This window comes from Microtus ochrogaster, chromosome 2 (assembly GCF_000317375.1).
Source record: "Microtus ochrogaster isolate Prairie Vole_2 chromosome 2, MicOch1.0, whole genome shotgun sequence".
Taxonomy (NCBI): Eukaryota; Metazoa; Chordata; class Mammalia; order Rodentia; family Cricetidae; genus Microtus; species Microtus ochrogaster.
In genome coordinates this window covers 60,816,484-60,830,363 of record NC_022010.1, presented here as the reverse complement: position 1 = coordinate 60,830,363, position 13,880 = coordinate 60,816,484, and the positions used below count along the sequence as shown (strand labels likewise).

General features: G+C 38.3%; 1 protein-coding gene across 9 annotated transcripts in view; it reads left to right on the top strand.

The window, feature by feature from the left end:
* Positions 1 to 13,880, top strand: part of Bbx (BBX, HMG-box containing) — a 248,788-nt gene that overhangs the window by 168,770 nt on the left and 66,138 nt on the right. For all 9 annotated transcript variants that reach the window (XM_005345050.3, XM_026786253.1, XM_026786246.1 and 6 more), the window contains 2 exons: positions 405 to 600; positions 5,085 to 5,152. In XM_005345050.3, the coding sequence (XP_005345107.1) occupies positions 405 to 600; positions 5,085 to 5,152 (264 nt within the window). The remainder of the gene's footprint in view (positions 1 to 404; positions 601 to 5,084; positions 5,153 to 13,880) is intronic.

Here is a 13,880-nt window from a genome sequence, read left to right as displayed (position 1 = left end):
GCTATGCACTTTTGACAGTAACCCGAAGCATAGATGGTGCTGTGCTGTCCTTTTAAGGCCCACAGAGGACACTGCTCTATGCTAAATGTCTGCAGCTTGTTTTATCCTCACCTTTTCCACCCTCAGAGCCCTGGGCTCTTTCTAATACAAAAGCCTCCTCTGCCAACAAAGTCAGGCAACTTTTTAAGAACAAGAACAACAAAAAGAGTAGAACATTCTGAGTGTCTGGTTCCCGTATTCTCGGCCCACAAGTTAGATAACTCCACCCTGTCTCTAGATCTTGGTGCGTGACACTGTCATCTTCTCTAAGCAGAGCCACTGAAATCATGGAATGAGGGAGGGAAAAGGTAGATGTTGTTGAACTTCTGGGTCTGGATGTTAATTAAGCCCTCATTTGTTTATAGTATAAAGATGCATTTATGAAAGCAAATCCTGGCTACAGATGGTGCCCTACTACAAACAAGCCTGTAAAATCGCCAACACCCACTGTCAATCCACGGAAGAAACTTTGGGCCTTCCCATCTGACTCTTCAAGAGATTTGCCAACCCCCAAGAAGGCAAAGACAGAAGAAATTCCTCAGCTTAACTTTGGAATGGCTGGTAAGTTTCCATAATTTGCACCTGTTCTTAAAGGACAGAACAATGCACCAAGTGTTTTAAACAAATAATACAAATTTGAGAAGACCAAAATTTTTGACCAGTATGAAACTCTAGCAAATCATGAGGTATTAGGGCATGGTATACAAAGAACTGAAGACATGCAGCCAAGTTGTACATGCTGTGGAGATCCTGATATTGGCAGTAAGGAAACGTCACAGCAGTTTGGAGCCTGTCAGGAAATGTTATACTAACAAAATAAATCTGTCCCCCTCCCTCTCTTCCCTTCTCTCTCACACACACCTCCTCCCAACTATTAAGCAGAGTAAGCACTGGAGTTATGGGTATTTAAAAACCCACAGTTACTTAGATCATCTGAGTATCTTATCCATGAACAAATCCATCCAAATCTGAGATGAATCTTAAAGAGAACCCCCACCCTACCCCTCCTTCGATCCCCATTAATGTTCACCTTTAGCAAACTTAAAATTCCAGATGGTGCCATTTGCTATTTTACTCTTTGGGTGGTAAGGAATGCTAATGCATTTATGACCATGAAATAAAACATTTACACTTTTGCCCAGAATGGCTAGATCTTTCCTCCTATTGAGTGTAGTAACCAAAAGAGGATTTTGCCAGGAAGAAATTGGGAGGTTGAATAAGACAAAAGCAGGGAAGTTCGTGCTGAGCTTGACTTACTATACCATATTACAAGAAAATATTTTTCAGAGTCCTAAACCATTTACAATGTTGGAAGGTTAGTAGGGATGCAGTTGAGCCATACTGTGATTGTAAATTATTTTAAATGCCCAGTAGTTTGCATAAGCCTTCATAGTTCAATGTTGGGCTCACAATATGAAAAGTACATGTGATATAGGATGAATGCCTGAAGAATGAAGCAGCGTATGGACATATCTTGGGGAAACAAAGTCTTCAGGTGATTGAGTGCAGTGTGTGTAATGTAATTCCAGAACAGTTCTCAACATGTGTCCTGAAAACCCAAAGCAGAGCTGTTCCTGTGTTAGCTCTCACTTTGCACAGTGTTAGCTTCAGCCCACTTGGTACCGGTCTTTGTGAAGTGTCTGGACTTCCCAGATTATGGTGGTTTGGTCTGAGACCAAGAGTAGATGGATTGATGGCTAAAGTCGAAACTCTCTTTGATTGCCATTTAGCATCTATTGCTATTCTCTCAATTCTAAATCTGTTACTTTGTGTAGAGTTTTCATTTTGAGTTTTCTTTAATGGTTCATCACAAACCAAACAAGAATTGTATGTAAATTATAGAAAGTGTGTAAATACATCTTTTAGTAACAATGTTTCTGACATTTATTAATTTACCTTTTACCTATAAAAAGAGAAGTAGAATCTAGACTTAAGACATGTGTAAGTCAGCTTTAAAAAGTAGTATTCCTCGAAGCAAAATACAGGGAAGAAAAACACCTTGATAGCATTGCCTCAAGTAATAAAGACCTATGTCATGTGTTCGAATTTCATGACCAGAGCTCGCTCACTGCTAGTTAAGCTCCTTTCAACAAGATGAAAGTGAACCAAATTACCTGTGATTAAAAACTGTTGTTTAGCTATCTGAACAAAGGCAATACAAAAGGAATTTTAAAGGTCAGCTTAATGCAGAATCTCATCTGTTTATTTATTCAGTGGTCCTTGGCACTCTACATTTCACAATTTAGAGAAATCCAACTTTGTCAAATATATGATTTCCAAGGAAGGAAAAATATAGAGTTTGATAAACCTTCAGTAAAAGCAAAGTGTTCTACTTATGTGAATGTATTTTGATAGTTTTAAATAGCATTATGTAAGTGATAGAAAAATGATAGTTTCTTGGCGTATCCTTTAGGATGAATAACAAACTTCTTACAAAGTCACATTTGGTATATGACTTGGATTATCATGTAGCCGTATTCCTATTTTACTTTGTAATTTGAGTGGCACATTTTTATCTCTTGAATGCTACCACTCAGCCCTGGTTCCTAGGATGCCAGCTGCAAAAGTTTCACTCTCAAGCATCCTAAACACTTACTTTCTGCTAAATTCATTTCCCCCTCTTGACTTATACTTTTAAAGAAATGTATGCATCTATTTTATCAGGCACAGTAGTTCTTAAAGTTAAGGTTTAATGGAAAGTAGACGCTTAAAAGCACGGCAGGCCTTTATTTTTACCAGATTAGCCAGTGTTTGTGTTCTTTGTGTGTCCTCCTGCCTGGCTGCCTGCCAGTGTTTGGCTTTCTTAACTCACCATCATTTGTTTTTTTTTTTTTGTTGTTGTTGTTGTTTTTTTTGTTTACTAATAAAGGAAAATCTTTTTAATGATAAAAATATCAAGGGCATACTATGCACACCAGAATAACTCCACCATGCAAGACTATAGACTTTTCCTAGTAATTTGTTTCATAGTGGCTTACAGTGGGCCAGTTCTAGTGTTCTTGTTTTTGTGTTTCTCTCTTTTTCTCTCTTTCTTCTCTTCTCTTCTCTTCCCCTCTCCCTCCCTCTCTGCATGTCACATGGTAAGTCTTCATTCAGTGATGCTATTCACTGCTAACAACTCTCAATTAAGAATGATTTTAATACAACCTTTTGATTTTTTTTGAGAATTGCCTACATGTATATATCTTCATCAAATCCACCCCCTCTTTTCTTACTCTTTCCAGACCAACTCCAGTGACTCCCAACTTCTTGTCTTCCATTTTTCCTTTCTTTATTCTTTTCTAAATAATCCAATTAAATGCGTAGTGGTGGCGCGAGCCCACACACTGGAGCACTGACATCCTACCAGAAGCCGGAAGCTCAGGAAATGTTTCAGACAGAGGGTAGAAAGATGGAAAGAACCAGAAGTTGGGAAGACTTCTGGGAAGCAATGTCCTCTGAGACTGACCTAACTGCCGCACTCAGGAATTCACAGCAGCTGTGGCTGCCTGTAAAATCTGCCCCAGATCAAGCTGGTTGTGGCTGCTGGGGGAGGGTCATTTTTCAACGGTGTGGCTTCTGGTAGGTTGTCACCATCATTTGATGACATGTTTTTTTTCTCTGATTACCTCATAGCCTCCTTATCTTTTATTCTTTCTCCTCCTCCTCCTCTTCCTTCTCCTCCTCTTCCTTCTCCTCCTCTTCTTCCTCCTCCTTCTCTCTCTCTCTCTCTCTCTCTCTCTCTCTCTCTCCTCTCTTCTCTCTCTCTCTCTGTGCGTATGGCTGTGTTTATGTCTACTTCAGAACCTTTTCTCAGTTAAAAAATTTATATATAAGTGTGATCAAAGTTGATTCCTGAGATCTCAAGGCAGACTGAACAAAGCTCTACTTCAGGGCATACATTTAGACAAAAATGTCTTCAGGCAGTCTTCCATATCCTCATCCTAAAGCTAAAATGCATGCCTTGAGACCTGTGTGCACCAGAGATGGGTGCATTCCCGTCTGCTCAATCATTGGTGCTTTCAATTTTAAAATTTGAGACAGCCTTAAAGAGTAAAGGTCTCTCATGGAAATAGAACCTGGAGCAAAGATCTAACACTGGACTCTTTAGTTATCTTTCTGTGTCAGTATACTGTTGAAAGAATTAAAGCAAAAGAGTTGGCTAACCAGTGGGGAGGGGCTTGTCCTGTTCCAACTTAATGTGCCAGAATTTGATGACTCCCCATGGGAGTCCTTACCTGTTGGGAGGAGTGGATGGAGGGAGGAGGCGAAGGCAGTGGGGAGAGGAGGGGCGGGAGAATATAAAATGAATTTTAAAAAATTAAAAATAGTTTGCTAACATAAACATTAATTTTAATCTTCAAGCTATTTTAGCAAGAGCCTGATATGCCTGAAGATCTATAATGTCTACAGCATATCTGTTTATTTTATTTTAGTTTGGAAGCTTTAAGGAGAGTATTTTTTTTTGGAGGCCACTGTGAAATTTCTCTGTTCCATGTTCCCTGATAGCCTAATTCTTTTGACCAAACCCGATTTCACATAGTAGAAATAGCAATTTCAGATTAAGTCTCAAACTTCTCAGAAGACAAGCATGAGTATGCTTGGATTAAAAACAAATTGCATCAAAACACCTCAATTTTGGAAAGAAGCCTTGGGAGAAAGGAAGTTTGGTAGATGATACTTATGATAACAGCTGTACTGTTGGGGAAAGTGTTGTGTTGGAATGGTGGTAGAGCAGTAGCATTTAAAAGGCCCTGTGTAGTGGTCATGCCTATTATCCATGCACTTAAAAGACTAAGGCAGGGAGAGCATGAGCTGTAGTAGAGCCGGGCTTCATAGTAAGACACTGTTTCCAAAATAAAAGCAAAATATAGAAAAGAAAGGGGCTCTTTAACGTATTGCAGTAAGTACACATGTACCAGGTTATTTAAGAATGAATTTTGTTATTTTTCCATAAAATTTATATGTGGGTAGTTTGTATTTCTGCCTTTATGAATATCCTTTTTTATTCTATATGGTTGTGTGTTCTTCATGTTTCTGAGTTGATTTTCATTTTTGATCTTTAGATCCTACTCAAATGGGAGGCCTGAGCATGTTGCTGTTAGCTGGAGAACATGCTCTTGGAACGCCAGAGGTAAGCCAGGCCTTAGTCTTCCTTGCTCTTCACACTGCATTCTGGTGTTTCAGCACATAGACATCTGCATTTTGTTCACCTTGTTGCTGCAGTTCCACCCTTAACAGCTCGCTGAGAAACTTTACCTGTGCATCTAATGTGTTGAGGGTAGCAGAAGTAGTATACACGAGCCAAAAGGACAGGCACACAACTCCACTGCAGAATCTGCAGTTGTTTGAACCTGGGAGTAAAAACTCCAATACTGTGCATTTGTTGTATTGTGTCATCTGTGTGTAGATTGTATCCTAAATAAGTTCACTCGGTTCCACACATTCCCTGTTTGTATCATGTTCTCATTTAGATGTGCTAGTGGGAAGCCAACAGTAAAAATATGAGACTGTCTGTCAATCTAGTATCTGAGTAATTCCAAACTCATGTTTGAACATCTGGAATGACAGCATTACAAAACTGTTTCATCCTTTAGGAAAAGAACAGGACCCAGGGCTGTCATGACCTTGTTTCTGTGATCTAGTTATTAGTCTGCTTTTGCTAAACGTTTTTAGACTTGATTCTGCTCAGCTGTGGCAGCTAACCACGCTAGTTTGCATTTGTGGCACCTTCTACTTTCTAGACCACTTAACAGAGATCAGCTGAATTAATCTGCAGGTCATTTTTTTTGCTACATTCTGAGTCTTCAGATGGAAAATTTCCATCCAAACCAACATAGCTGTTTGGGACAAAATAGCAAGAACTGTCAATATTCCCATGGAAAATTAATCTAGTAGCAAGCCTATCCCTAATATTATTTATTACTGCTATGGAAACATACTGCAAACATTTTCCTTTCTATTTTCACTTTTTTTCTTTTATTTTAGTTTTATTACAAGCCTGTGCTGTTTACTGCTGTTTTAAACTTTGACTAGGCCATGTAGATTACAGTTAAAATCTACTCAACTGTACAAGCTATTTATACTATGGTGCTGTTGTTACTTACAGTTTTTTATGTAGGATACAACATGGTTGAGTTTGTATTCAATTTAACAATTTTTTTCATTTTATTTTTTTTAAACTTCCTTGTTATTCTTTTTATATTTATTTATTGTGTATACAATATTCTATCTGCATGTATGCCTAAAGAGGGCACCAGACCTCATCACAGACGGCCGTGAGCCACCATATGATATGGTTTCTGGGAATTGAACTCAGGACCTTCGGAAGAGCAGGCAATGCTCTCAACTGCTGAGCCATCTCTCCAGCCCCCCCCCTTTTTTTTCATTTTAATGTAGTAAAAGTATTAATCTTTATAGAAGTATTTATTCTGGTATGCAAATCTTCCACTGAAAATCACATACATGTGACTGCTTTTGCAGCTCATTACTGAGCGTATTTCTAGCTCCTAATGGCAGCATTGTTAGACATCATTTTCATCCCTAGCTCATAATATGACCTCCTAAGGGCAAAGCATATTCTCTAGAGTGGTCTAAATATTCCAAAGGTGGATGTGAACAGAGTTGATCTTTCAGCAGTCTGACTCATGACCATTGCAAAAGTCAGCATTACCTCTCCTCACAGATTCAATTATATTTTATTCCCAACTTTTTAGCCTTCTTTTACCACTTCAGAACAAATATAAACAAATGATCATTGTAGATCTTCTGGATACTAGTAAGAAAAAGGAAATTAATTTACTTTGCTTAAAATTTTACCACTTATGTGTAAGCAAAGATTGCACCTTCATTTCCCGGCCACCCAGACCCAAATAATCACACAGAAACTATTAATTACAATACTGTTTGTCCAATGGCTTAGGCTTATTCCTACCTAGCTCTTATATCTTAAATTAACCCATTTCTTTTCATTTGTATATCGCCATGAGGTTATGGCTTACTGGTAAGGTTCTGGCAATTTTCTCCTTCAGAGCTACATGGCGTCTCTCTGACTCCGCCATCTTTCCTCCTCCTCTCCCACTGCTTGGATTTCCCACCTTGTTATATTCTGCCCTGCCATAGGCCAAAGCAGCTTCTTTATTAACCAATGGTAATAAAACTCATTCATAGCATACAAAGGGGAATCCCACATCACTTGAGCTGGTTTTTAGTAAGTTCTGCTTCCTTTAAAAAACATAGCATTTTGTGACACATAGTGTAAGCACTACAGTGATAATGAAGTGGAAGCATTTTGAGAACTCTATAGATAAAGAAGCGAACAGTGCAGGAGCAGGTACCTGTAGCAGAAGTTACATCCTTAGGAATCCAGCTTTGTGTTCTTGTTCCTTCCCCTCATCTCAGGAGACATTTAGGTAATTCCTGAAAATAATCCTGAGCTATTAGAACAGTAAACTAGTAAAAACTTAAGTAAAATGTTATGTCCTGATACCATCAGAGAGCTTACTTTTAGAGACCAGTAAGCTTCAGTTAGTCCATAGATTTCTACCTCACTATTTTTTATTGCAAATAAGTATGTAGACTTAGTAAACAGAACTTCTATATAGACAGATTATCCTAAGATAAACAAAATAAATATGTATTTAGGTCTTCGTATGAAAATTAAGATAGAGAACAATTCAGAAATTGTGTATTTTTTATATTGGAATAATTACTGTGAAATCTATTTATACTGTTTAGTTTGACTAATCAAAGTGACATCTTACAGAAATTTTACCACTGAAAGGTATAATCACAAAGACATTCAAAGTGACATGAGAGAGTCTTATTTTGAAGTTGTCTTAGAGGGAAGGGGCTGTCTTTTTCCCTGGCCTGAGATTTCACCACATTTGCAGAGTTCTAAAGAGAATGCCTTTTTTAAAGTGTGGAATTTAATATAGGAAATAGATTTTCTTAAATAATACAGGTATTTTCTTTACTGAAATGATATATTTTTGCTGAAAAGCTTCTATGGCCAATGGTATCATAGGTCTGCTTGGTGTACCCTTGCAGTTACAGACAGTTTACTTTCTTGAGATGTCGTAGTGGAAGAAATGGAAGGATATGATAGGACATTTTGGCAAATCAGTTAAGTCAGAAGTCAAATCTAGTTGCTTGCGCAGTAGCACAGAAAGATCTTCTTGAGCTGTAGAAGTGAACCACTTTAAACAAAACACTTGATATTTCAGTGAATTCATTGTTTAATTTAAAGAAACAGGAAATAAAAAGGTAAAAGAAACAAAGTAATATTCTTTTTATCAGATTCTTGATTGAAGAGGCAGTTAGAAAGTTCTTCAATATGGTATCAGTGAGTTATTGGAAGATAAAAATACAAGTAAAGCAAAATATTTGATCTAAAATTGCTAAAAGTAATCTTAGGATAGAGTTTTCCATTATTTGTGCTAGTCTGAAAAATGCAAAGTTAAACTAGAATTTAAAAATAAAAGCAGGGGGTGTTAAGATTCATAGATTATATGGAAAAGACAAAATGTAGTTGGACTAATCTTGGCAAGGACAACATTTGCTGTCGTACCCAAGTGGACAACAATCATCTCAGCTAGAACAGAAGGAAGCAAAATGGAAAATAAGAGTAGTTAGGAAGAACGTTCATCGCTGCTGAAGGAAGGCGTGTCTATTCAGTTTAGTAACTGAAGCCAGCATTAGCAGTGTATGAGATTTGCCTTAGACTTTGGGTCTCTCGTTTTTGAATGCTTGGTGGAACAAATAGATATAACAGTATATCTTTCCCCACTTTTTGCCTTGCCTTCCATCCTGTCCAGAGATGTGAATAAAAATGCCTGAATCCTGTAACTCTTGTGGCTACTGCAAAGATTAATTAAATAAAGCCTGTAAGGCATTTTTTACTCCTTGAAAATTCGTGTAAGTATACAGGATCATCACCATAAGTTATTCTAGGCATTTCATATTTAATTCAGAAGCTTAAATTATATCTATTAGTCCTGCAGGCTGCAGTGTGCTTTGCCATCACCATTATGCATGCATCCATCATGCACACACATACCCCACACACCCCTACACACACCACACACACACACACACACACACACACACACGGAAAGAATTTAAAATTGTAATTTGCTCTGTTCGTCATCACTAGGTGATCGAGGAAAGATAATTTAATTTAGATTAGCTAAGCTAGGTAAGCTAGGTCAGTAGAAGAGGAAGTTGCCCGTGGAGGTGCACCCCCTTCGGGGGCCTGTCCAGTGAGGCTGTACTGCAGAGAAAATGTGCCACCATGTAGTGTGTTTACTCAGAAGAAAAATATTCATGGAATGTCTTTGGAGTGTAAGGCATGTCAGGGAATAGACCATATACAAATACCTGCCCTTTATGAGGCTGATATCTCTTAAGGCCCAAGTTTTTAAAGAAATCTAATCCTTCACATGAACTTTTGACTTCATGGAGAATCCTCTTGATTTTCATTTTCAACTGACAATCTGCCTGTTTATAAAAGAAGAAATGAATGTCTGATTGAAATTTGGAAATGTTATACTTAGTTTCTTGATTTTGGTTTTTTTGGTTTTTTTTTTTTTTTTTTTTTTTGTTTTTTTTTTTTTTTTTTTTTTTTTTTTTTTTTTTGAGACAGGGTTTCTCTGTGGTTTTGGAGCCTGTCCTGGAACTAGCTCTTGTAGACCAGGCTGGTCTCGAACTCACAGAGATCCGCCTGCCTCAGCCTCCCGAGTGCTGGGATTAAAGGTGTGTGCCACCACCGCCCGGCTACTTAGTTTCTTGAAACAGTATTAATCTTTCACCTTCTTCATGAGCTAAATAGTTCTCTTCCCTAAACCTTAAAATACTTGCTGTCACCATAATATGTATTATAGCATTTAATTTTATTTAGCTTTATTGTAAGTTTATGATAAAAGTTTAATTTTTTATTTTTTTATTCATTTACTGTATTAAATGGACCTTAAGGAACTTAGGATGAGGAATAACAAGATTTTGACTGAATACTGCTGAGCAGTTAACTATTACAGCTAACTTTCATATAATACTTCTTCCTTTCAAAGTGCTACTCTTAAAAAGGTAAGAACAACACCTCCTTAGCAATCCTGGGAATTAAGTTTTGTCTTCTTTATGAATAAATATTAAACCATGAGGCGAGGGACCAGGGCCAGTAAGGTTTAGTAATTATGCGCTATGTTAGCTCCTAGCTGCAGTGGCGGACCTGAGCGGGCATTACAGCAGGTCTAGCCAGTTTTTGTGTAGCTCCTAGGAGACTTTGTGGTTCAGTTCCACCTACCTATCCCCAATTCTGATGTATGTCCTGTGTTACTCATACTAGAGCTAGCAGCAGCCACGGAACAAGACATTTTGAGATTGCTTTAAGCTAGACATAGGGCTAAGCCCTTCACATTCGTTAACTCATTTTGTCCTCCCAGCAATTCTATGGTGTCAGTTCCTTGTTACATTCTTCATGGCCATTGAATGAGGAAGTCATAATACTAGGATTTAAACCCACTTGATTTCCACTAACTGAAGAGATAAGCAAAACCCGAGCCAATGAACAGTTGATCACACTGTAGGGTTTACATGATTCTACCCCTATTTTTGAACACTGAATTCTAACTTTGTTTAAATATCGATATAGATAAAATGGAAAGTTTTCACTTTTATTTCTGTTATAGTGGAGTGGGAAAAATTCTTTTCTTACTCACCAGTACAACTTGAGTTAATTTGATATGTGCTTGCCTTAGACTAATCTGCTTGACTAGTCCAGGAGACTTAAACCCATTAAAAATTCCGTTATCTTGTTTCATCTCCTGGTCTGTACCTATCATAGCTTTTATCCTCTTTTCACGGGTTTATGGCTTCTGAATACTCTGTTAGGATATATGTGTTATGTTTGAATTCCACAGTAAAAGGGAAGTAGGTGCCCAGAGGTTGGTTGGTTTGTTTCTTCCTCTTTACAAGTCACCCCCTTTATGTTACTTTGTAGACTGTACTACCCATCTTGCCAAGCACCCCAGCTTCTTCTATCAGTAGTGGGGCACAAAGCACAGGTAGTCAGATCCTTTTCCCTAATCTGTACTTGGAGTCATAGATGCTTTAACATGGCAAGAAGACGAAGTGGCTTCCCAGCTCATCAAATGAGGAAATGGAGGCAGAAAGATGCCATCCTTTGTCTGAACTTTTACTACCGTTGCCTGTCTGTATAAACAGGATGGAGTTTCCTGTGCTCTTTTATGAGCTTGGCTGCACCGAATGTGATAATAGGAAAACTTTATCTATGGAGTGGAGACAGGCTGCTGCTGGCCTGGATGCCCTGAGTGAACTAGGTCCTCCCACCTCTACCCCAGATGATACAACAGATTCTAGGAATAGCACAGGACCCTCAGGTCTGTAGCCAGGTACTAGTGCCGTATGCCATTGTCAGACAGACATTCAGACACACTCCTCTCATCCCCTGAAACCTACTCCCTGCCCCCACTGAGGCTTCCCTCTCCTCTCACTTCTCTCTCCGCTTCCCTTACTATAAAGATACAGGTGTAGTCTGGCCCTTCTGCTGAGGCCCTGACATCCTTCCAGACAATTACTGAGGACTGGCAAGCGCTATCTCTGACTTAATTGGGGCCCTGCATCTCTGCAGCTTTATTTCCCCTACCTGTTAATTGGTCTCCTCCTGCCTCCAGTCACTCCCTGCCATGGTTGTCCTGCATGCCTCTGCCATAATTATCTAACTGCATATCTCTCCTCATGCAATTCCTCTAACCAAAATCCTTGTCCAGCCCTCTGTTTCCTCCAGCCTAATTCCCAGACAACAGAATTCCAGTTTTTGTCAGCCCGATTCATCTCCCACTACGTGTGTATGGCATCTTATTCTTTACCCACACTGGGAAAGTCACCATTTCTCAAAAGCGCAGCCAAGATTTACCTCTGTGCATTCCTCACCTGCCATGACTGTCATTCTCTCTCTACCTTTGAGGGAGAGTCTGCCTTTCTTTCCAAGTATGTCTCAGATATTACTTTTAACTCCCTCCGCCCACACGATAAAGGATTTTTCTCTGTGCTCCCAAGGACCCTTCTAATATGCTTTCACTGTTTATTTCTGCAGTGTAGCTATCCTCTTCCCTTGAACTGCAAACAGACTAAGACTGAAATCATCATTTTATTCCCAGTTGTACACTGGATGCAAGTGGCATTTGAACTTTCTAATGGCGTCAGTTCCCATAGCTGGTACCTAGTGTTTATTGAACAAGTGAATGAGAAATAAACATTTGAACTGGAGAGAGTAGGAATATGTGGTTGATCTACAATGCGCAGTTGCTCCTTTGCCGACTGTGTGTTCATCACAGTGCCAAGCAGCGTGCAGCTCTGCCTTTGTGCTTTGCAAAGTAGGAACAGCCGTTGTTAATACTCAGCTTCCTAAGCCGCTTGTAATCATAACTGGCTCAATCATGCTAACCTGTGATCTCTCACTATCTGATTGGGCATTGTGGGAAAAATGTTACTTTGTCATAATTTTTAATTATACTCATCATTTCCCCTCCTTCATTATTGAAGCTAAATCAAAGTGGGTAGCGATTGGGTGTAAGAAGATTTGAATGTGTACTTATGCAGAAATCCCTGTAGCTATTTTCTTTTCTGGGCATAGAGCAACACCTAGTGGCTTTATGGATTATTGCAGAGACTTTATAGAAACAATTATTTATATTTTCTTGTTTAACCATAGCCTATTTCTTTTCTCTAAATTAATTTATAAGAATAGATGCTGAGGAATAAGTGGTGATCCATTAAAATCATTCTCCAATTAACAAAAATAATTAATTTGAGTGTTTTACATAGCATTTTATACATTTCATAAGGTCTGGGACTGTAATAGGACCCCTTTGTAGGAAATATACCTTCCCTTTTACAAGTATAGCATTTTCTATTCATACAATATGTACATTTGCCATATCATAGGATCATTTTTGCATTTTGATATCTTTAGATAAAAATGCCTAACGTGTATCACATCCAATTTTACTTTGTTTGTAACATATTCATACTTACCTTGGTGACATGAAATCATGGTTACAAATGTAAATTACTACTTTGAATATATACATTCTGATGAAATTTTAATGGGCAATTTACCCTACCTTAATTTGTTCTAGATAAACATTTACATCAGCTCTCTAGTTTTTCTAAAAACTACATCATTTCCCTTCATTGCTTATTGAGAATTACATCTAAATCAAAGAGAGAATTTGGGGAGAGCTGTCTGTCCTCTATGCTCCTGGCATTATTTTTTTTGCAACTCTTTCCCCTTCTTTTTTATCTCTACTCTAAACCTTCATGATGCTTCTCTTCTGCTTTGACTAGGGTCAGGTAACCAAGTCACTAAGTACATAATTTTGTAGTATCCCAGTCCCGCAGGCTCCTAATTTTGTGCTGTTTCCTTTATGCTTTATTGACTACACTAATTCACAAATACCTATTTTAAGAAAGGACATGGTCCACTAGAGCAAAATGCAGGTTTAGTAGTTCTCTTTGTGCTCCTTTAGCCACTAGGCAGCCTTGACTTGTTCTTTACTTCCAGGTCACATAAGAGAATGGAGTCAGTCAGCATCATTGTGCACTCTGTCTGCTGCACGGTTAGCACAAACACACATGCTTAGACTTCCTTCTTGTGCCTGGTCAGGCACACTTTGATAATTTCTTATGTATGAGCCTTCCATTCAATTAGTTTTATAAAATCATTTATACCAAAAGTTCATAAAGAAAATAGTTTAACTTTTAAACTTCATGATTTGCAATGATTTTACAAGTAAATAAATGTTTGTGGGAGGAAGTTTGAGAAAGAACATAAAGTTGAGTGG